Source organism: Phaenicophaeus curvirostris, chromosome 3, assembly GCF_032191515.1.
Source record: "Phaenicophaeus curvirostris isolate KB17595 chromosome 3, BPBGC_Pcur_1.0, whole genome shotgun sequence".
Lineage (NCBI taxonomy): Eukaryota > Metazoa > Chordata > Aves > Cuculiformes > Cuculidae > Phaenicophaeus > Phaenicophaeus curvirostris.
Genome location: NC_091394.1, coordinates 20,028,834 through 20,054,367, shown reverse-complemented (window position 1 = coordinate 20,054,367; position 25,534 = coordinate 20,028,834). Strand labels below are relative to the sequence as shown.

The following is a 25,534-nucleotide window of genomic DNA, read 5'->3' as shown; positions in this document are numbered from 1 at the left end:
GAGTTCTTTTTATTCAATGAGACTGTTTATTCTACTTGATTCTAAGCTCTTTCCCTATCTTTGTCTGTACTACAGATGTTATCACGAACTGCATGTTCCTTATCTATTTGTTTTCAAACAGGTAATTTTTAGACTGTAATTTCATTCCTGAAATCTTTTTAGTTTGTTCAAAAGATGAGCTATTCATACCAGAAATTAGGAGAGTAAGATCATAATGATAGTTCTTAAAACTAACATTTTTATTACTAATTGCTTTTCTTTTTCATAAGGAACAATATAAATCTGTGGGGAATTTCCTTAATCTGTGGTATTTCTGCAGGGTAGCCAGGAAAGGAATGAATTGCCTAATTATTTTACTAGTTCCCTTCTTTGTAATAAAATATTTAACAGAGGAGAATGATTCAAAAGCATAGTTTGGGCTATCAAAGTTAACTGCTGCTGCCACAGAGTCATCTGTGAAAGAACATGGAAATCTGAAGGGTTTGCAGTCCTTGAGTTCAACTTTTTTAGCCCCTGATGTTTGAAAGCGTGTTTTTTTCCTTAATATTAGTAGAAATAAGTGAATTATTTGACTAATCAATGTACTGTCTGCCAGAATACTAGATTTGTTTTGTTTACAAACATCCCTGTATTTGCTTTAAGTTTTCTTACAGTTTTATTACAGTCCTCTATTTATTTGAATGTCCATCCACATACAGTATGTGTAGCAAACTGAGTCTTGCAAGTCTGTATGAAAATAAAGCTTCTGTTTTGAAAGGAAAGAAAAAACAGAATGCTCCAAGTCTTAATTGCATGCAGTATGTTGCTCTTAAAAAAAAAAAAAAAAGCAAGACCATCTTGCATTGTTAGACGTTAGATAATTTTTGAATCCCTTACTAACCATACTAATGACTAGCTCCTTAATAGCTACTCATGGCAATATTCAGATCTAGTATCCTAATTAATTCAGAGATTCAAGGATAACTGCAAATTACGGAGTCTGTTCTTGGGTATGCTGCACTGACAGTCTATGTATGGATTGAGAAATCAGTCTTTTGTACAAGGCAAGGAAAATCAAAAAAGAAAATCGTTCACCAGAATTTATTCAATGGAAACAGGAGAAAACGAAGAGACTAAATGTCTCTAATCTCTTACACCAGTCTGGACAAATGTAAAGCTAAATATTTATAACACTGGCTCTCCAGCTGTACACAATGCCTAGGAAGATGTATATCTTCAAAACTCTGGACGGGAGAACTAGTTTAGAATAGGGAACTGGAGAAGCCCACAAAACAAATGCTGGAGAAGACTTGAGGCCTCTGAACATGTAGACAGACTGCACTAGAAGTGTTATGTGGTATTGGTATCCGCATAGGTTGGTGTGTTTACTGACACCTTTGTCAAGATGCTAGCAATAGCTACATAATACTTATCAGACCACAGATCAGATCAGAGAATTCTGAAAGGGAGACTAGAAGCTGAGTATGTTGTCAGACTCAAGAAAGGTTTTCTTAGTGCTTCAATGTCTGGAACAGTTTTAGGAATATCACGTTTTGAAACCACGTTGTTTAATTTTCTTAGCTTTTCACCTGTCTTTAAACCATACAAATAATTTTTACATCCTAATAAGGCATTGTCAAGCTGCAGCAGGACTGTGTTGCTGTTCTCAGAAGAAAATTACCCTACAAGTATGCGTTAGAAAATCGAGGTAAAAGGCATCAGTCCACAGATCTGTCTGATATACTACATTTGCTGAATATAAGTTGAGTTCCAAAAACTGCTGCTGTAAGTGGAACGACCCTTTTCTTTTCCACTTAGATGTAGTAAGTCTCTGTACCTGAACAGCCGAGAAGGAGATGAGAATTACAAGCTCGGGCCAGTGTAACACTGAAGAATTGGAAAGTTACTAAACTCAAGCTCCATCTCTCATTGTTCCTGAAGAAGACCCACCATCTCTGAGGTTTTGCTTTGCTCCCACGTTGAGGTTTACAGTTAATAAGCCCTAAAGTGAGTCAAAGCTAGTGAGTTAGAAAGTCAATTTATCTTCTTAAATTGCTGGTGTGGAATGAGGAGATGCAAAGGTATGAGATTAGAAAGCTTTTAGTAGTTTTAATCCTGTCCTAACACTCCTAGGCTTTTACTTAGACTTTATTACTTTGGAGACAAAAGTAGTTTGCATGTGAGGTAGTAGAATAACACAACAATCATGGTGTATGATGAAGCATTAGGAGTGTTGGCAAGAGATGCAAGAACTAGTGAGAAGGAGGAGAAAGAAGTGAGCTAAAAGACTGAAGCTGTGTATGAATCAGGGAGAGGAAAAAATGGTATTAAAAAGGACCAGGCAACTGGTAATAGAAAAATGGAGATAATGTGAAGAATTTTGGTGATTGTGCTGGAGAAGAAATAATATAATTTCCCTAGGAACAGAAGGCCAGGCAATTGGACAGTGTGCTTTCACAGAGTAAGGGTTGTCTGTAACTCACAGAGGAATAGAGCAGTGTGCCTGGAGAGCTGAAACTTGCGATTGAATGTAATTGTGACTTCACTTGTATCAGGGTCTTAAAAGTAGAAAACAAAATAGGGTCTGATTTCTATAAAAGTTGTTAAAGGCATGAAAGGGACTTGTTTGAATTAATCTTACATGACAAAGAAGGAATAGTTTATTTTTAAGCACCAAAATCAGCCAGACTAGTTTTTTATGTGAAAATAATCCATATGCAAAATAGCCCAGATGCCATGCTAATCTCTTGTAAAGAAGCATGGAATTGCTAAAATTCTCAGAGTAGGTGAAGGAAAGAGCTAGAGAAATACAGATTCAGGCTGATAAAATACTAGCAGTTACATCGAGTGAAACATGTCTTTATGAATGTCTTAATGTCCTTGTGTGTCTTAAACATGGTAATGATCAAGAGAGTTTCATAGCTGCTGATCTCTAATCCATAATACAGATAAAGGCATTAAGAGTTGGAAAAAATTCCAGGACTCATCAGTTCTATGATCATGTCAAAAATAGGTTAAAAGCGATCTTTGAAAGTCTACTCCAGGCAGACTTAATGTCAGTCTTAGATCAGATGTGCAGCTGACTTTCAAAATGTCTAAGAATGGAGATCCTACATCCTACCTGGGCAACCTGTTCCACTGTTTAACCACCCTTGCAGTGTTGTTTGGTTTTGGGGCTTGGTTTGGGTTTTTCTTTTGTTTGTTTTGTGGGTTTTCTACCCATATACACTCACAGTTTACCTCAGTGCAACTTGTGACTGTTATCTTTGTCCATTTGCAGTATACCTCTGACAAGAGCCTGATTATGTCTTCGCCCATTAAGAAGTAAAAATTGGCAATTAGGTCCTCCCTCTATCTCTTCTCCTTGCTAAACAAGCCACATTCTTCAGCTGCTTCTTGTACAACGTGTGCGTTGATTTTCTAATCATCTTCATGGCCCTCTGATTGTCTTACTTCAAAATCTTGTCATGTCTCTTGTCCTGGTGGCCCAAACCCAGGCACTGTACTCAAGATGCAGCTTCAGGAGTACCATATTAAAGAGAAGAATTACTTCCTTGTTCTGCTAATGGTTGGACTTGATGATCCGGTGGGTCTCTTCCAACCTGGTTATTCTATGATTCTATGCTAGTGTCTGTCTTGCTAGTACAGTGAAATAAGCGTTTGGCCATCGTTGCCATAGGAATGCACTGTGGAGTTGCAACTTGTTGTCCGCTAGACTCCCAGGTCCTTTCTGTGGAGATGCTCTACTGTTACATGGAGGATTATATTCTCCATGCAGAGCAGTTAATTTTTCTCTCTTTACTTCATGACACTATCATTGGCCTTTTTTTCCAACTTGTTAAGTTTCCTCTGAACAGTAGTCCTACCCTCAAATCTGTGAGTTGCTTCCTTTAAGCTGGTGTTACCTGGAGACTCTCAGTTCCATATGGATGCAGTCATAGCTGTTATTAACAACTTGGCTTGTTTCTTTTTTTATATTGGGGTTTTGGTTTTGGTTTTTGTTGGCCTCCATTGAGATCCTACAATAACACATCCACTGCTGGACTTCTGAATTTGCCACCTCTCTGTTCATCTGATTATTACCTTGTTGTGAGCTTTTTCACTCACATCCATATTATGCAGTAAAAGAGAAGAATGAAACAATACAGTGAAAAAGGATGGGAACAGTGTAAGTGAAAACATAGTCCACCAATGGAAAAAGTAGAGCAGCTGGAACAACCAAATGGTATGTTCTAAAGCCCAGTTTTGAAGCTTCTGAATGTCCGGTGTCAGATGGATAGAGGCATTGCTAGTAATGTTTTTATCCTGCTTGAAACCATCAAGATATTCTGTTTTCCTTGTGCTGGTAGGATGGGCTGTCAGGTTTGGTTTGCGTCTGTTGCTGTGCCTAGATTTCTGCCTAGATTTTACTGTTTTCCTCAGGAAGTATGTGCCCCAATTTTAGTTGCTCATGTGTGTCTGGTATGATAGGTTAAGAAAAATTTGTTGCCAACACCACTCTAAGTAACAGCATTTAATTAAAGTTGATAGATGTGCAGTATGTGGAATTATGTATAATGCCATGGGATGTGCATAGCAATTTACACGTACTACTTGTGACATTAATTGAGGTACAATTTTTCTTATTTAATACATTACAAGGAGATAGAGGGAATGTTGTGTGTTTCTACAGACTATGTACTTTAGGAAGCTCTGTGATACTAACATACTCCTGTGAAAGACTTCAGTCCAGGAGAGGATTTATTTGTTTGCGTAGCTGTAATCAGACTTTATCTGTTTATCTCGCCAGGGATTCTCAGCCTTACCTCAGTGCTGTTATTTGGCTGTATTTGAAGATTCAAATGATCATCAGTGTGGCAATTTATTTTTTGAATAGCATATTTACAGTCAAGAGCTAAATGGTTTTCCTCCTAATATTACGACCTTAAGATTGTTGGGCATTCAATGAATACACAAGGCCAAAATTTAGATTTATTCTTTTTTTTGTAGCAACTTCTTTTTTCTGTCTCTACTGGTTTTCCTGTGTCTTTTACTCAGCATCACTACACATCTTGTCATTTATATTCTTCAAGTAATCCTTCAGTCCTTTCACAGAGTAAAGTGAGATCAGCTCTGAATATCAGCCAGATTTCTTTTGACCTGTTTCACATCTTCCCCCCCCCCCACCCCCCACCAACGTTCAAATCATAGAATCACAGTATGTGTCAATATAGATACAAAGCATAAAAATAACCAAATACTCTGTTACTGGGGGTATCCTGAGCTCAGGAGTTTATAACCTGTCTGAAGACTGTGGAGTTTTCCATCAGGCTTATTCAGTTTCTGGACCACTGTGAAACGTATGACCTGACTCAAGTCTTATTTAATGCTTGAAGTCTTGGTGGCTGCAGAGGGCAGGTAAGATGTAACACTCATACTGAAAAGGCAAGTACAACCATGTGCCATCTATGGAATAATGAATATTTTTACAAAAAAAAAAAATCATGGTAGTGGACAAATACCACTTTTAAATTGCTTCAGACCCTAACAGATACATACTCTTTATCGCTTCAGAACAGTTTGATGAAGTTAACAAGAAGTCCTATCTTTCCAAGCTACTCTTTAGTGATTTCTCTGCATTACTGTGATCATTATCTATCATCTTTCTGTTGGCTTCCCACACCGTTTCTGGTGCTAAGGACTGCCAGACCAGTTATTTCACTGTGCAGTGCCTTTGCACATGTACCTGCTTTGGCATCGTTGCCCTTCGTAGCACAAATCAGGAGCCTGCACTTGATATGGCTTTACTTAAAATAATGTTGATGTTGGAGTGTAGTTTCTGCAGTTTTCCACAGCAGATTTGCTTAATCAGTAGGTAGAAATTTGATTTCAATTTTGATGTTTCAATTAGCTTGATTCAGATAAATCATAGAAGGTTTTGAAGATAATGTAATGTGTCATGAACTGATGAAAATGATTGTAAACAGAACAAATAAGACAAATGACGAAGTCAGGTTCAGTGATTATTTTTGTGAAATATGAGCAAATACTATTTCTACTTTCTGTCATCTTGCACTGTGACAGCTGCTTGAAATCTAAACATATGGATTTATTCAAATATTAGTCACTCTTACTGCTTCCTGAACAAAGAGAGAAGTAAGCTTATTAATTTGTTTTCTGCAAAGGCTCTTGATAGGGAGGGTTAACAGACTCCTGACTCTTATTTGAATTCATGTTTTCTTCTTTCATTCCAAAAGCAACCCTGTGGACCTGCACCTTTGTCATCACATGAGGGAATAGCCAACAAAGTTGTTTGTTAAATTTTATGTGGAGGATAATTCTGAGCGAATGATTGCTTGACTCTGCTCCTTCACTTATCTTCCCACCTTCCTCCCCATCTCCTTCCTTCCATCCCTAACTTCTGATAGCACCTGGCAGAAGGCAATTAAGTGGGAAGTAGCAACAGTTAAATCAAGCTAGTAATGAAGCTACTGCTCACCTATTCTAGCCATTTTCATGTGTTGGAAAACCAAGATTATTCTTTTCTTAAGTTTCCAGCACATCTCTGCTTCCTGCTTGAGGTGAAATTTACACACAACTGTTCTCTTCCAGTCTTCTCTGCAGGGCAGGACTTAAATAACGAGGGGAGTGAAACCAGAAGAGATCAGTTTATGCATCCTAAGAAGAGCAGAGTTCCCTCAGTTATCCAGAGAGAGAGAGGCTGCTTAAACCGGTCACTTTAGGGCATTTGTTAGAGTAGCATTTTGTAAAGTAGGACTGAAAGAGAATAGTGGAGGGTGAGTCATAAAGTATGCTATGACATGAAAAAGGAAATGCAGAAGAGAACAGAAAGGAGTATATAGGAAAGAAAGACAAATGACAGAATCAAGAGTAGAAAAGTATATTGTGTAGGCAAACTAAACTTCACTTCTAAGCTATTTTGATAAAATAGGTTTGAGGCTTTTCTTCGTTTAGTTGACCTGGGATAGATGGACAGAATGGAGCTGGAGAGGGATTGGTTGCACACCTACTAGAGTAAAAGGGCACAATGAGCTGTATTTGTCTCTAGGAAAAGAGACATGACAGCATGGACAGTCACAAACATTAGTTCCCAAGTCCTTGATTCTTATGTTTACTTAGTAATTCAACAAGGACAATTGCATCTTCTTACTAGACAGGTAAAAAAAGGTGCCTTCTGATAGGCCATGGCAAAGATCACGTCTGACTTGCCTCACTTGCAATGGAAGGAAGTGAAGATGCTCGATGAAAGGTGTCAAAATGCTTGATGCCAGGCATCAAAATGTGCATTGATGTAATTGTCGTGATAGAAATCAGTAACCTGAAAAATGCAGTGGAATGGAATAGCTGTTAAAGCTTTTGCTTTTACTTTGAAACTAAACAATAATGCTGTGTTTGGTTTTCTTTGGTATTTTATCCTATCAAAATTTCTCAGCACTTACGTGCTTTGATATAAGTGTGCTGGCATTGCAAACACTATGCCACTTTGATTTTACGTTCTTCAAAACTTTAGTAATATTTTTCACAGAATCACAGAATCGGTAAGTTGGAAAAGATCCACAGGATCATCGAGTCCAATCATTTCTATCAACCACTAAACCGTGCCCCTCAGCACCTCATCCACCTGTCTTTTAAATACCTTCAGGGATGGTGACTCAACCACCTCCCTGGGTAGCCCGTTCCAGTGCCCAATGACCCTTTCTGTGAAAAAAATTTTTCTGAACCTCCCCTGGTGCAGCTTGAAGCCATTCCCTCTTGTCCTGTCCCCTGTCACTTGGGAGAAGAGGCCAGGTCCCTCCTCTCAGACATTTGAACATTGGTCAGTTTGAGCTGTTATGTGGGTCAACATAATGTAACTTCACATTTTTTTTGTTTATAGAGATCATAGAATCGTAGAATAACCAGATTGGAAGAGACCTACCGGATCATTGAGTCCAACCATTCCTATCAAACACTAAACCATGCCCCTTAGCACCTCGTCCACCCATGCCTTCAACACCTCCAGGGAAGGTGAATCAACCACCTCCCTGGGCAGCCTGTTCCAGTGCCCAATGATCCTTTCTGTGAAAATTTTTTTCCCAATGTCCAGCCTAAATCTCCCCTGGCGGAGCTTGAGGCCATTCCCTCTTGTCCTGTCCCCTGTCACCTGGGAGAAGAGGCCAGCACCCTCCTCTCTACAACCTCCTTTCAGGTAGTTGTAGAAAGCAATGAGGTCTCCCCTCAGCCTTCTTTTCTCAAGGCTAAACAACCCCAGCTCTCTCAGCTGTTCCTCATAAGGCCTGTTCTGCAGCCCTTTCCCCAGCTTCATTGCTTTTCTCTGGACTCGCTCCAGAGCCTCAACATCCTTCTTGTGGTGAGGGGCCCAGAACTGACCCCAGGATTCGAGGAGCGGTCTCACCAGTGCCAAGTACAGAGGGAGGATAACCTCCCTGGACCTGCTGGTCATGCTATTTCTGATACAAGCCAAGATGCCATTGGCCACCTGGGCACACTGCTGGCTCATGTTCAGTCGCTGTCAACCAACACCCCCAGGTCCCTCTCCTCCAGGCAGCTTTCTAGACAGACTTCTCCTAGTCTGTAGCACTGCACAGGGTTGTTGTGCCCCAAGTGCAGGACCCGGCACTTGGCCTTGTTAAACCTTATGCCATTGGACTCAGCCCAGCGGTCCAGCCTGTTCAGATCCCTTTGCAGAGCCTCCCTACCCTCCAGCAGATCGACACTTCCACCCAGCTTAGTGTCATCTGCAAACTTGCTAAGGGTGCATTCAATGCCTTCATCCAGGTCATTGATAAAGATGTTGAACAGGGCTGGACCCTGAACAGCCCCCTGAATAGGACTGTTTGTTACAGTCCTTCCTGTAGCGAGTGTATTCTTTTGTGTGAACAAGGCCAGAATTTGAATAATAACTCTTGGAAATTTGTCAACTGTCTCTTCAGCTTTTCAGACAATTGATTCTAGTAGGTGATAGAAAAATGCTCTATATGAAGCAGGCATATCTGACATAAGTGATTATAGTTGAGTGATTTCTGATAATCCTATCTGCAAAGAACAATGACAAAGACATTTGAGTAGTACAAAAACATGCATAGAATATTATTAACTATGATTACTGATGCACTATTGACATTCAGTGAACAGTGATGTTTTACTCTACATCAGTCTTGGATCTTACTCTTGTCCTCTATGTAGTCTTACTTGGAGTAAGGAATATGCATTTAAGTAGGCTTTGTTTTGACTGTCGGTAGCCATTTAAGTATACACTGGCTATTCATGCTATACATAACCTGTGTGGAGTTTCCCCCCTTACTCATAGTGCAGGACAAAAGTTATTACTTGCCAATAACAAGAGTAACAAAGGGGAATAATCCAGCTGATTTACATAGAACAGCCACTAGGCATTTCCTTCTTCCATTTCAGTCACATTTGCCTCCATTCAGTGATTTAAAAGTTTAATGCTTTCATACTTCTTTGGCTTGTTGGTTGGAGATTTTAGGTAACAGATAGGGTGAAGACTTTTGTGTCCTTCCCTCTATCATTAACGTTTCTTCCTTTTTTTTTAAATACCAAGTTCTTCAGCGGCTCTTGGTGGACCTAAGTCATGACCCAAATAATTTCCACTAGGCAAGACATTATTGGGGAGTTATTCAAGGGACTCTCTCCCATATATCTGCATTATGGTGAGGTTATTTTGAAAGAATAGAGGGAAAAAGAGGTAATAGGTGCCTTTGTGTGGACACAGGAATGATGCAGCAAGTGGATCCTCAGAATATTTCTCCTTCAGCTTTTGAAAAACATGAAGAAAATGGTCAAGACAGCTGGTTTTTTTTATCTGTGAAAACAGTTTAAATGTAACTTAAGACCAGAGTGAAAGGGCACCAAAATTTGGCAGATTTACAACAAACATAATTCCCTTAAAGTGTTTCAGTTTTATATTTGATAAAACTTCTGCTGCTGTAGGAGGGAAATGTAGCTCTTTAAGGAATAGTGAGGATTCTACTTGAATTGGTTTTGCTTCTCTTTTTTTTTTCTTTTAATTAAAACATATTCTCTTGTCTATTAAACTAAAAACTCTTTAGAAGTGTATTTATAAGCTCTGTGGATAAATCTTATCTGGTGGGACTGCTTTGGCTTTCATGACAGAATAAAAGGAAATATATTCAACTAGTGGCAGGACTTTTAACATTGTTTTTTTGTAAAATACTACTCGAGTTTCCCTTTTGCACATCATTAAATGCAGGTATTAAACTGTCTTCACTCCATAACAACGCACTTTCTATTTACGTTATTTCACAGGTGTGTACCATGATGGTTGACTTTGAGTATAAAAGCTTTCGTCACTACGTGATCATCTGTGGAACTTTGCATCTTTTTTAAGTAACACAAATTGTTCTCATCTGAGATCATACTTAGATCAGCTTTTTAATAACGCATTTGAATGCTACTAAGAGGTCTACATGAGCTATGAATGCTTTTCATGTAGGCCTAAATTATTTAATATGTTTGGAAATTCCATTCCTGATAAACTGGCTCATTCAACAACATATTTCATTAAAGTGAATGAAGGAACGAGTAGGTGTTACCAGAAGTAATTGCACTGCATAAGGTGATATAGTAAAATTTCTTGAACAAATTATAATTTTATTATAATTAATTCTTAAAAGAAGTCAAAACAAATGGTTTCTTTTATTTTTTTTCCAGGAACTGCAGTTTGAGAGACTGACTCGAGAACTTGAGGCTGAACGTCAGATTGTAGCTAGCCAGCTGGAGAGATGTAAGCTTGGATCAGAAACTGGAAGCATGAGCAGCATTAGGTAATGCACAAGTTGTTAATTTCTTTGTGATGTAATGAATTTTGTTGCTGTTCCGAATTATCACTGAGAACAAGATTGATCATCATCATGAAAAAAAGTTACACATCAGGGAGCGTGAGATTTTAGTAGAGTTGGAAAATTTCCATTTGGATCTGCTTTTTAAAATGAAAAATTCAAGAGGCAGCTTAATTTCATGCAATTTGGTATCTATGTTTTCTAGTAACAGAATAGTAGTCACATTTGGAATTCATTCACTTGCTGTATTCTGAATGGATTAGGAGCAAAATTACTAATTCCACTACCAATACAGCTATAATTCTCAGCCAGAGCTTTTTAGCTTTATATTTGCAGAGATGTATTGATAAGTTTTATTATAATTTCATCATTCAAGGTATTAAAAGTTTTAGAAATAATTACTGCTGACCTGACATCAAAATGTATGGGTAAGATATGAGTCAGTCTGTTCTTTTAAAATGTGGATTTTCTTCAGTTTAAGAAATTGTTCTGGTACGTGTTTTTGGTGATGGCGAGATTATTTAAGAAATTGCAACAAAAGGAAGCTCTTGTCTTGGTCATTTTTGTGTGAGTAAGGATTTAATAGTTTTGGTCTTCTTGATGCCATTTTCTTTGTCTTCTTAGGTGAACCTAATAAACAAAAAATGATAGTACTTGAGTTTCAAGGATCAAGAAAAAATACATTTTATAGACATATCTTCTGTTTCTATCTGGGGATATTTAGTGTGATATCTTTTGACTGCATATGATCACATGTGATATGCCATATTTAGTGCCAAGTTTGTGTGGTACTAGTTGGAACTACAAGAAATGTCTGTCACTACTGGAAGAAACTCTTCCTTAGTTTAAGAAATTTAGACTACAATCAAATGAGCGATTGTTTTTCATGATAACTAGGAAATAATTTTTCAGTAGAATTCTAAAGATGCAACAAAACTGCTGAATGCAACCATTCAATTAAAATTTATGGCGTCAGAAGAATTTTTCACTAATTCAGCAGAAGCTGTACATGAAGTTGACTTTACCATAAACATTCTTAATAAATCTAGTGAGAATTAACACCCTTAGATAAAATCTTACTTTATTCTATATAATCTTCCCCACCAACTAGTCTTACACTAACATTAGAGAATTATATTAATTAGAATTATTTAAAGACTGAGTAGGTAATATTTGACAGTGCAGTGCAGTTCTGGATTTACACCTGAAGTGCACTCCCCAAGCATTTTAAAATTTAAGTATGGTAGGATTCCATTTCAAAAAAGTTATCTGAACTGTGTTTGAATAATACTGACCCATGTCTGAATAATACTGCTATTTTAGGATTATTCCAGCCAGTGATCTGGAGGTTGGGAAATTTCTTGTTTGAAAGGTGAACTTATTTCCTACTGATAAAGTTACACTTTTGAATCATCAGTTGTATCAATGTCACTCAGCTGTTTCTTAAGAGACTCCAGTTATTTGAGAAGTTTAGTATTTTGACTACTAATCTCTCTGTGGAATGAATAGTATCTCTGGAATTCTTCTGAAATAGCTGAGGAGATTTCATGCAAACTTATGATATCTGTGATTTTCCACGGAAATTCTTTATGTGTGTTTAAATTAAAAACATTTCAAGAAATACTTGAAATACCGTTCTCCATAAGATAACATTGAAAGCTTGAAATTACATAGCTGTTCTTAAACTTGGCAAGTGATTTAAAAAGGGAATCAATAATAAACTAATTTTCTTTTTTGTTTGGTCTTTATTTCTCCCATACATATTATTTGAGCTTTAATTTTCTGCTAGTTTTGAGAATACTAAATCATTATGGGTGAGGGTAGAATGAACAGGAATATAAAGTGAAGTCAAGTATCAGTCTGGCAGCTGTGCTGACTTTTTAGTACTTATTCAGATTTGAGAATGCTCCTTTGATGCATAGTAGAGTGAGGCAGAGTCTTGGAAAATAAAAAATTATTTATTGGAGTAGTATGTGTTAAGAAAGGAAGTTATCTAACTTATTATAGTCTGTAGGACTCTGTGGGGGCAGAAGAGGCTTGCTTCAAAATACTTTTTTTATCATAGGCATGACCCCCTGTGAAGCTGAGCTCTTTAGGCAGCCTTGCTTTAAAACAAGATGATTAATTTCATGGCAAATAGTAGATGCTTTAAAAAAAAAAAATTCCTACTGATACAGAGCAATCTGAAAAATCTGCCATATTCATATTATTCAGCTACTGAATAATTAATTGTTTTAAGTGTGCTTTTCCGGTAGAATATAAACTAAAATCACAATTTATAGCTGTTATTACTAAGCTTTTATTAGTAAAGAGCTTTCTGAAACAGTCTTGAAATCAATTGCATTTATTTTAAATACTGTCATTATTCAAAGTGAAATCCTACTAGAATTCTCCAGTACAAATGAATGTACATCCTTCACTGATGTTACTGTTGACTGATGACACCTAGGTTTATTATTCAGGTGCTTTTCCTTATCAGGGAATATTCAAACTAACATTGCAATCAGCAAATTTTACTATTGGGAAGCTAGATTTTTTCCTTTCCAATTTAAAATAATTTACTGAAATTATCTAAAAGGCATTTTTTCTTGTTAATGTTTGTTACCTGTGGATGTTAAGAACTAAATGGCTAGAACTAGTACATGGAGCAGCTGTCTATATTTGCAATTTCAGTTGGGTTAAAACAGGTTGCAGTGGTGTTTTCTGCTATATTTTGATCTAACATCTTAAAAATGCTGTAGATACACATAAGAAGTACTTACAGTACCTTTCATTATGGAGATAGCAGGAAAACCGATCTCTGCTTTACCTCCTCAGGACAGTAGTTTCATGGAGTCTTCTTTTGTGTCTTCTCTTCAGGAACAGGTTCTTGGCAGTGAATCAAAGGGAGAATCAATGGCTTCCAATAAAGGCAAATAAAATGTTTAGGCCAATGAAGTAGGACAAAACTTGGGGAACTCTTCCATGCCGCAGTGTTTCCCTGTTGGCAAACTCTGAGCACTTCATTACACAGCCTGCTGAGTATTAAAATTTCATCTTGCATTGCATAACGAGCCTAGTCATGTTCTATACTGCTCCATCCCTGTGGCTGAGCTGCTTATTCCTTCTGGGCCAGATCTATCATTCTGTCACTCTTTTTTGTACGGAGGGCAATTAGATGCCTGCATATCTTTGAGGCCTTCAGTGTCTGATCATTTTAAGCACAAATTAATGTATACAAATTTCTGAATTTCCCATGGCCACATCATGTAGATCCTCAGAACAGAAGCTGATGAAAGTCAGTGTGTTTTTTTTTCCTTCCAGAGATTAAAATAAGATCTCCAAGGCACTTTGAAAACTCAGATAGATGTTTTCCTTTTTCTTTTGAAAGAATTCAAAGAAAATTATGCCACAGAATGGAAAGATTGAACAAGCAAGAAAATAAATTGCATGCATGTATGTGTATCTTATATGAAAGGGGTGTGTTTACAGAAATACCTTTTCGACTTCATTGAAGAACTGTAGATAATTGTTAGTAAATTCTTCAAACTTTAATGTAAGTTTCTGGTTTGCATTCTTTATCACTGTTCTATGCGAGCAACTTATTTGAGTGTAGCCAGTAGATCAAAGTGAATGATTCCTTCCTTCTATCTGAAATTCATGAGGCTACATCCTGAGTACTCTATCCAGTTTTGGGCTCCTCAGCATGAGAAAGACATTAGGATGCTGCACCAAGTTCAGTGCGGGGTTGGAGAAAGTTGGAGGCTAGAGAGCAAATGTTGTATGAGAAGAGACTGAGGGAACACAGGGTTTTAGCTATAAGAAGAGAATGGTCATGAGGGGTCTTTCTCCTGTCTACAACCAAGTGATGGGAGGATGTAGAGAAGACACTCTTCCCAGATGTGCATTTTGGTAGGCTGAGAGGGGACAAACACAAGTTGGAACATGGAAAATTCTGACTAGATGTAGGGAATTTACTTTTTTACCATAAGTTTGGTTAAACACTAGAACAGTTTGAACTGAGAGGCTGTAAAGTTTTCATGCTTGGAGATACTCAAAAGCTGCCTGGACATTGTCCTGGACAACTGGTGGTAGCTTGTCCTGCATGAGCAGGGGGATTGGCCCAGGTGATCTCCAGAGGACCCTACCAGCCTCAGCTATCCATAGAGATACTATAATCGTGACTGTACAAGGCCCTAAAAAAAATTATCTGGTTGGACCTCATTTGACCTGGGGTCTGACTAAGCAACCTTCAGGGCTCCCCACCTAAATATTTCTATGTTTTTATTATTATTTCCACATAAATACTAGAAAAAATAATTGTATAAGAATTCTGTATATTTTTTTTACATGAAATTCTTCAAATATTTCAGAAACAAGCTCCCTCCCTAATCTAAACTAATGAACGTATGATTTGGTTTTGCCTGTGAATGTAGATATTAAGAAAAACAAAGTTGAAAATATGTAGGCTCTAGAATGTCAGCTCTAGACAAAATATGAGCCGAAAGAAAAAGTTACAATTCTATTATATTATGAGAGCAGAACAGTTGTTTCTATGCAAAGAGTTTGATCAACAGTCACATTCAGAAAATGAAGCAACTATCAATGTAAAATTTATACTCCAACATTATTTGAAAACTTCTGCTCACATTGTGGTTCTTCATAAACTCAGCTTTTTGTCAGTTAAAAGTTAAACTTTTTCACTTTGCTTTGGTTACAGTAATGTCTCCATGGACTTCTGGGATGCTTCTAAGTTTAAAACAAAAATTAAAAAAACCCACCACTTTTCATTAAATGGAAAGTAGAAAGTTAACTCTTAAAAAAATAATGCACAATTATTTCTGAGCAGAAATAAAAGGATCAATATTTTATCATTACTTAAGAAGATGCCGAGTGTGATTTTTGTGCTTACTTTTTTAAACATAAGCCAATAGCATGATTTTAATTGTCACCACATTCAAGAAGTGTAATCAGATCTTTTAAAGTAGTGCTTTTTAAGAACACTGGCATATCACCAGTGGACAAAGATTTTCACAATCTTTTGATGTCAAACACTGTAGCTCAAAACTTTATCTCACTCTGCAATCTATGTTTGCTCAGTAGTTTAGAAACTGAAGAAGCTTAAAGTTTTGTCACACCCAGTTGCTCATCTTTCTAGTGGATTATGTGAAGCTTAAGTTGTGCTTGGATGAGCTTTTGTCAACTGACTTAATAAAGAAGAAATGGGAGTAAACCAGGCAGATTTCTGAAAATGCTCCTTGCAAATTCTACAAGTCTGTTGCACTGGACCTTTTGATACTCATTTGTGTCACTTGATTCATTTCTTTACTGTGTCTTATTTGATAGCAGTTCAATTTAAAAAACCCTGAATAAGTATGTAATTTACGTTGGGTCTTCAGTAGGAAAACTGAAATGAAAGGTAGGCTATGCATGAAGTGATGTTTTGGGATAACTCAAGTTCAGCTTCATTGAGGAGGAATATTTTGTCAATGCTGAGCGTGGTACTATCTGATATCTTTCCAGATCTCATGAAGTTTATCCTGTGTTATTTGGCCTGTGGTACAACAGAATATCCTGGTGAAAACAGGTTGTAGGTTTCAAGGTAATAGAGAGATTAAAACCCCAGTTTTTACTAGGAAGCCAGCTTTCATGTCAAGTAATCATTCGTTTTTGGTTATAATGCTACTTAACCAACATGAGAATGAAATGAGCTGGAAGGAAACATTCGGTTACATCAAAATTTTGGGAAAATGCATGTGTTTGTTATACCATAATGTTTTCCTTGAATTCTTTGCATTATTTGCTTTATTTGCTACCTGTAAAAGGCATAACTTTAAAAAAAAAAAGCAAAACCAAAAAAACCAAACCTACAAAAAAAACCTCCAAATCAAAACAAACGCGATTTTCTTAGAAAATTTTGGAGAGAAGGGTTTTTTTGTTACATTCAGAGTCCTTAAGGAGTTTATTTGGACAATCTTTGAAGAAAAGAAACTGAAGCGGCCTTTGTTAAAGCACAACTAAGAATGAACAGTATGGTTTGAATGCTTGGCCACTTTGTTAAAGTGGTTCTTTTTTCCCATGTCAGTATTCAACCTATAGTTTATAGAAATCATCTAGGGATTCTCCGCCCCCATACAATTCAAATACTCCAACAATCTAACTTACTTACCACAAAAATAATTGGTGACTTACTAGATGTTGGGCTGCTAGATGACGGATGATGGTCACTGTGCTGATGCTTGGCTGCTACGTAGCAGCCAGAACCCAGCACTCCTGAATTTCATGCTACTGATTTACGTGCCTTAACACAGCATTTAGGCACTTCTGAAATCTTTGCTTAGAAATAAGGAGTTTTATGAAGTACGGGAAGTTGTCTAGAAGCGGAATGGATAGATTGTACTTGTTGTGACAACTATTACAATGTATAAAGCCTAACTTACTATACCAGTTTGCTGACTTCATGTGTACCACCTCATGTAAGAGTGTTCAGGTCGGAGAAAATGTTTTAGAAGTTAGATGAAGTGATCTGGTAAGGACTGAGGTTATTATATTCAATGCTCCTGTTTCACCTGGTACTTGGCTATCGTTTGATCTTTTGGCTGTGAGATGTAGAGACCTGAAGGGTGATGGTCTCTGTATCCTCTTAAGCTTGGTCAATAAATGAAAAAGTAAGAAAATGAGATGAAGTACAAAGTTGTACAACTTCTTTGTATTTTCATCACTGTAACATTTGTGGGGGCTTTGTGCTGGTTCTTCATGATGAGGCACATCAAGAAAACAGATTAGTCCTGTTGATCCTCTACAGGGAACTGACTGGTTTCACAGTTTTGCAACAGATAAGCTTCTGTTGTTGAAAGGCAAATTTCCAGCACATGTCCAAGTAATCAGGTCTGGTGTGACATTCTTTTTACAGTACATTTCTATCTTTTACAATAGTATTATGGGTCGTATCATTCTGAGATAAGATATGTCTCTGAAGGCACCAACTCCAACAAGTGTTTTAAAACACCCCCTCCACAGATGCTCTCCCTGCTCCTCTGCTTGCCAAATACCCTCCAGAGATATCCGCTCTGTGAGAGCAGTAACACAGTAATGTTCAACATTGCCAAACTCTAGCGTGTTTATGAAACTAAGGTGTTGTATTTTATTTTAGTCTTGTCAAAGTTATTGTAGAGAAGCTGTGGCAACAATGATACAGGTACTTTTCTCTCTCGTGCCTTAAAGTGTCTTAGAGGCTGAAAGCCTTACCTGGGGCTGCCAGGTGTCACTTAGATTCTCTCTTAGTTAGATCAAGCGTTTCATTATTTCTTCTGTTTTACTGATACCAGAAGGAAAGAAAGAAAAAACAAACAAACAAACACAAAAAAAAGCAGAATGATGACAACAGAAAAAAAGAGCAGATACTTTACATATCAACATTTACTGATACGTAAGGCAATGAAGACTGTGCTCAGTAGTGTACTCTCTACCTTAGTGCACTTCTGGTACGATTCTAAGATATCCAAAAAGTCTTTCCAATTATTGCATTCATAATTTAAATGTTATTGCAAGCCTGACACTTGAATATTGTGCTAGTTTGAAAAAAAACATGGAAACACTGATCTTATGAAATATATTGGTTTTAATATAAAACTTTATTATGTCTTACAGTGTGAGGTCCTATGTTCAGTCTGCTTTTGACAAGTCATTTGTTGAAAAATTAGAGCAATACAATTTGCCATTAAGGACAGATAAGTACTGTAATAGATTGCCTAAGGAGACTGTAAAAAATACTGTTTGAAGCTTAAGGACATGTAGAATATCTATCAAGAATGGGACACAAGTGACAAGACTATTTCTCTACAGCCCTTCCAGCTCTCCTTTTTATGATACCTTGCTGGGCTCTGCTTTAACAATTTGATAACTTTTCTTTTTGTTCCCATCCTTACTTATCAGATGTTGAAATGTTGTTGAACCTTGAGGAAGACAAGATTGAGGATAATGCTGAGGGAACATGCCTCGCTGTTACAAAGTTCTTGAGTTTAGAGTGTTTTCAGGAAAGTTTGATAAAACTTGTCCAGGAAAGTTCATTTTTTGTGCTTACTGCTTGTGGGTTGAAGGTACCGTGGTGCCATTTATGTAATGCTTTAGAAGCAGCTAGAACAAAGTCTTGAACATGGTGACAGTATTTAATGACCTACGGGCAATTGACATCAAACAATGAAGTAGGGTATCCATGGTACTTCAGGGAGTCAGTTCTGAGAAATTGTGGGCATAGATTGTTGTAGCATCTGTCAATAATGTTGCCTGCTGGTTTGTATTAAACAAAAATTTCAGGTCTTCCTTATTTTGACGAGCTGTGCCTTCTGGTTTGGACAGTTCCTTCTCAAGATGCAGATACTGAGATTTTGAAGGGAATTTCAACTAATCATCATCATAGTTGTTATTTTTAGATTTCCACCAGAAGGCTTTACTGTTCACAGAGGAACTAAGCTTACTTTTCCACAGAGTTAAAGAGATAAATACCCATTTTCCTACAATGTCTGTTGCCATCTGCCTGATTTGGTGTACAATGGGACAGAATACTGGAGCTGGGAGGAAAATCTCTAAAGTCCCATCATTTCTTCTGTGTTTTCAGGGTAATGAGGGGTCCTTCTGAGTCCTATGGCAAGAGGTCAAGAAGGAGACCTCCAGATGCATGTAGCATCCCAGTTATGTGTGTGTGAGGGGGAAGAAGTTGGGGAGGAGAAACCAGTGTTCAAAAGAGAGATAATGCATCTGGAAGAACCTAGATGCACTCTATAAGGTAAAGATTTGTATTTGATGGTCACAAACCAGAATCAGAGGGATTTAGAAATGAAGAGTGGATGGAGCAGGATGAGGGAAGTAAAACAGGGGCAGAGTCTAGAAAAAAGCAAGGCAGAAGGATAAGGCAGAAGTCAGGGAACTATATTATGCCCTGCTTGCAGTTGGAGGACCAAAGACAGAAGTTGAAAATACCCATTTTTGCTGGCTACTCAGTCTGAGATACCTAGGACTAATTGCTGAAAGCAGAGATATTAACTGGCTTCATTTGCTGCTATGAGTAGTCATCACATCTGTACGTCAGAATCTTTCAAACAACAGAATTAGGCAGCAGAAGTTGATACAATTCCAGTGTGTTGTCTTCGGTTGTTGTAAGCAGATAGCCATTTCTTTTCTTGATGCACCTTTTGCAAGTTATGAAACTGCATCAGTCCTGTAGACAGCAGCATATCTGCAAGTGCAGATATGGGAACAGTTACTAATGCTTCCTGCTAAAACCTCATCCAGGCTAGTTCATCTGACCCTAGCAAATTACTGTATTACTCTTGCATTAAGATGACTTTGTCTGGAGTTTTGGTTTTAATAAAGCATAGAGGTTTTCCCATGCAATCTTTTAAGAAAGTGGGGATTTTCAATAAAAATGGAAGTCACAGATTTCTGATCAGTCATAGCTTTACACTCATCTCAATAGTAGTGATTTCTGCTGTCACATCAAAAGTGGATTCGGATCCATCTTGATACAAAATAATTCTATTTTATTTAGCTATAGTGTTTGATACAGGAAATTTTAGACTCACTAATTCATTTTGAAAATATTTGGATTTAGTATTTTTCCAGTCGTTTTTTCCTTACTTTAGAAATTAACAGTGCTAATATCTTTAATTCTTTAGTGGTCTGTTCTTGTCTAGGTGTAATAATGTGCACAGATATTGTTCCTGCTTTTCCTTTGTGTTGTCTGTTTATGTTTCTGAGGGACTGATGTAAACATCATAATGGTGCTGCTACAACTGTGACCGCTTCCTAGCAGAAACTGAGCTATTCATTCCTTTATACTTGAGTATATCAAGTATCAGAATTGCACAGGAAGTATTACTAATACATTTAGTTGAATTCCAGGAATGGCATGAATGAACACAGTTCTGTTTCCATGGGCATCTCGTAATTTGATAGCAACGTACTTTGAATGGCTAATGTTTTATGCTCTCTAGGCATGTTGCCACTTCAGCAGTTAATGAAGATTTTATAGATTTTATAAGTTAAATTTACAGGGGCTTTTAAATCCCTTGTGCTTTCAGCTTATAGTAGATGTTACTACTCAGTTACTACTAATAGTGAATAAATACTCTGCCTCCTCCTGACTTTCGTCTACCCCTTTTATTTTCACCTTGTTCCTCCACACTGCTCACTTGCACAGAAAAAAAATTTAAAAAAAATTCTTGTGCACTACCTCTCTACTTCTTCACTCTCTATAGGGCAATAACCCCCAAGTCCCCAGGTACAGAGAAGGAAGATACAGTACAACTTCTACATTTGTATCCTCTCTGTTATCTTGAAACAAATAGATCAAGATTAAATAGTTGTATTTTATTTTCATTTAAATCTTCTTTCTGCATTTTATTTTAAAAGTCTTTACCATAAATGTTATAACACCAGTGGCTGTGAATACACCTGCAATAGGATTAGCATCAAGCTGAGTACAGTGTGAAATTTGCCTGATTTCAAATATCCTCTGAAAGTTACCGTAAAGGTTTCCAACATAGCTACTGATTTTTTTTTTTTTACTGTATTCATGAATGGCTAACAGGAGCCAGTGACTACTATGAAAGGAATGCCTTTAGTTTAGATAAAAATACTGTCTTCAAAGCTTTTCAGAAAAAAGAAAAATATATAGGTCCCCAGTATTGCGTAGAAACATTCTGTGTTCCATGGGGACTTCAGCTAACTTCACAGCAATGGCATTCCTTCCCTCAAAAATCAGACATCAGTTTGAAGAGGACTAACTTCCTAGCAGGTTCTGTGGTTTCTGGCTAGGGTTTCTGCACCAGCCTCCGTGCTGGGTTAGAGCAGTGCTCTCCACGTTTTTTTGATTGTGTACTGCTATCAGTAAAATATTTGCACGCTCCTGCAATATATAGATATTTATTTATTTATAGATTTTGTACCTGTACTACTGTACTAATATATTATGAACCTTATAAAACTTAAACAAAACTAGAAATTAAAAAAGAATGAGATAAAAATGAAATAAACACTGTTTTTTATTTTCATTTATGTATTAATGGTACAGAAATATTTCTTTCCTGCATTTCAGTTACTTGTCTTGTGCAATGCCTGGTGTATATGCATCCCATTTTGGAGTCCACTGGGATGGAGGACTACTAGTCTCACACGGTAATAGCTTTTCTACTGAGGTATCTGACTGAAACCTGGTAGAAGCAACCCTGCTCTATGTCAAGCCTTGCAAGAAAGGAGTCAGACAGCAGTGTGGGCAAGTTACCTTTACTAGCTGAAGCAAGGCAACTGTAGGGCCATGAAGGATAGCGCTGGCAGATGGGAGTTCCACCCTTACCTAGGCCAGCTGAAGTCTGCGTTCTTCCTTTCGTAGTACTTGACACTGTAGAGAGAATGCAGCAGGAACAGTCACATAGAAGTTTCAGTGTTCTTCTTTTCCCCTTTCTGTCCTGGCTGGCTTTCCCCAGTCTCCCTATCTAAAAGAGAGACTTAATTAATATTTATTTTTTGGCTCAAGTTTATGGGTTTACTGAATAAAACGTGCACAGTTATCTTCATAGTTAGTGTTGCACCTGGCATTTAACTTCTGCTGCTTATATGATCTTGCCCTCCAAAACCAGGTAGTTGCCTGTGCTGCAATACCTTCCCTTCTGTAAGCTGAGGCATATATAGTTGGGATGGTATATATGTTACATTTTCTGATGTGTGTTTATGCTCAAACCCAGTTTGTAAGTACCATTTGAAACTAAATACATTTCAACCACTTCAACCTAATACAGTAAGAGCATTTCAAGAACATCAGTCTGGAAGCATTAGTCTATACTGAGTCACCGTTAGTCAAAACACTAGGCTAGTAGATATAGAATATTGCGAGAATTTTTTTTATTACAGTCATATGACTGATCCAATTATAGTCAGTACTTTGTAGTTCAGCTATCCAATTTTCCCCTTCCAGTTGATTAACAGAAAGCTCTGGCAGATCTTTGGGAGTTCGTGGCCAAATAATTTGTCAATGAAGTGTAGTGTATGTAAATTGATAAATGTAACTGTTAGGAGGAAATAATCATTGCAAGTTGCTGATGAAAACAGAAGACACTATTAGTAATTTGAAGTAATCATCACCTCCACTTTATATCTTAGTCTGCTAAATATATTACATCACAATATATTGTGTTTTCCTTCTTAGGGATATGTAAATGTCAGGGCATAAGTAACTTCATGTATGAAAAGCTTTTGCAAAAAGCTTTCTAATTTTCTGTCCAGTTCATGTAAATCCTGTTGAAGAAATGAGCTAAATACATACCTTGTCCACACCTAATGGTGTTTATAAATCTGGTCTTGAAAAGGAATGTGGAGCTTATGCAGTAAATTATAGAAGTCGGTCTGAAACAAATTCTGTAGCAGCATTTATGTTTCCCAGATTTTTTTCTGATTAAAAAAAAAAAAAGTTAGCTGTTGAAAGAGTAGTACTTTTATTATTGAGTATTCTTCTCATCCACCTTTTCTCCCTTCCTTTCCTTTTGACTTCCCTCCCCTCAGTGTTTTCAATTAATGCTGTAATTGAGAAGGCAATAGCATTTACATTTGGTGATTTGATGTTTAAAACTTTTCAAGGCCTTCACCTTCCTTGAGTCTCTATTTTTGGCTCTAATCAGAAGTTACAGAAATAGCAAACGGTTGTGTGTTACTCTCCTTAACAGCGTAAGAATCTGATTGTGCCACTACTCAAATTGTCTTTTGATTCTGAATTGTTTTTAAATCCACATAAATGTTCCTACAGCCAACTTTACCAATGAAATTGTAGCCTTAGCACCTCTGAAATGGAGAATTAACCAAAAACCTTTTTCATGTGTTCTGCCGTTATATTTTTTACATCAGTTTCCACTTAACTCACTTAGCTTTTGTCTTTGTTGATCCATATTGCAGAGAAAGGAGCAAAATAAAAAAATAAAATCTGCTATTGCCTCTGAATGTGTGTATCTTAGTGGCCCAGAAATACACAACTCTTTCAATATTAGTCTTTCTTTCTGCAGTGAGGCACTGATAATACGTCACTTTATTCCTTTGCAATGAATTTAGATGACAGTTTATATTCAGCTTAAAAAAAGATCACAACAACAGAAGGGGATATTGATGCACTTACAATAAATACCCTTGTTCACATTATTAAGAGAATCTGTGAATGAACCCTGTAACATCTACAATGTTTAAATAAGTGTGATCTTTATTCCTTCATGAGTAAAAGTTAAAGAAAGCCCTGTTACCATGCATAATATAACCCTTATCAGGTTTTAATTATTTAAAGCATTTGCTGGAAAATATAGGCTATGGATGACTTTTTTTTTAAATAATGTAAGATATAAACAGTGAAGAGATTGTAGCTAGTCATTTGGAGAGATATTGTGGTTAATGTACAGCTTTCTGCATTAGTGCTGACTTTAGTGAAAAACAGTACTACATTTACCTGGGTATTTTAATAGAAGCATGTAATTATTTGAGAGTGCAGCCAGCCTAGAGTACATTTTTTTGGCTCTACTGTGTTTTTTATCCTGTTATAATTTAAAGCTATATTTAGTGATGGTAAGCAGTAATAATGCTAAATATTCTTAATCTAATCCAATGTTTAAAATAGGATTTTAAACATTTATTTTGCTTTTTTAATTCAAATTTTACAGGAATAAGGATTTTCTAATGTTACTATTTGGCTGTTCACAGTTCAAGTGCCTTGAATTTAGCGTGTCAAATATAATAGTAAGTGTCTTAAATAAAAGAAACTGTAAGAAGCATTTCTTGTTTAGTGTGTGGCGTAGGATGAAGTCTAATAAAGCAGATTGGTAGTTGGATCAGGATTGGTTACGCCAAGACAGACAGTAACTGAAATGACCTTGGGTTGAGCGGGGCCTTCCTTCCCCAGTGCTGCATGAGTTGGTCATATTGACATATTCTTGCATGACAAACCCCCAGCAGATATCTACCACCTTTACTTCTGCCATTTTGTTTCTTATTCAACATGGTTGATGATCTAAAGAAGGAGAAATTATAACTAATTTTCAATACACATTTTTTTTATAAAACATGACTTGATAGTCTTAATATAATTCTATAGCCGCCTAGCAATCTAAGATTTTCTTCCATTTTTTTTGTAATGTTTCAGTTCTTATTTACCTTGTCATATTTATAGCTGTTCCTTCTATCCCTCGTTTTGTCTTTTATTGGTACTGGAAAGATCTTTTGCTAAGCAATGACTTGTTCCATATGATTCAATGGTTTTGCTGCCCTGTAATGTCTGATGAAGTACATAATTTATTTTACTGTACTGATGTCATATTAATGAGTTTCAAGACCCAAGGGTCCTGAATTGCTTTACCAGTTAACCCTCTCTGAAAAATGATATGTCTCTAAAAGAACTGAGTGGGGGGGGGGGGATTTGTGCATTGAACGTCTCTCAGCTGATCTAGGAAAAGATACAGGACTTTCCACTCTGCTGTCTTCGATTAAATCAGAACCCCCTTCTCACTTTCTCATTTGGCATAAGGAGGTATCTTATTCCTTGATCCTGCAGGAATAATAACTTTGTGATGAGGAAAAATACGTACATGGTCTCCACTGAATAATGGTTCCCTGATCAGAATCTGTGGCTGCAAGACTAGAGGTAGAGAAGCTTGGAAAAGATAATGCTTTCATAGATGCTTGCAGTCTGGGCAAATGAAGTAGTTCCATGAAGGTCTGTCAGAAAT

General features: G+C 37.0%; 1 protein-coding gene across 6 annotated transcripts in view; it reads left to right on the top strand.

Annotated features, from left to right (window-relative positions):
• The window catches only part of CTNND2 (catenin delta 2), a 662,416-nt gene that overhangs the window by 235,829 nt on the left and 401,053 nt on the right, over positions 1-25,534 (top strand). For all 6 annotated transcript variants that reach the window (XM_069853473.1, XM_069853478.1, XM_069853475.1 and 3 more), the window contains one exon: positions 10,675-10,787. In XM_069853473.1, the coding sequence (XP_069709574.1) occupies positions 10,675-10,787 (113 nt within the window). The remainder of the gene's footprint in view (positions 1-10,674; positions 10,788-25,534) is intronic.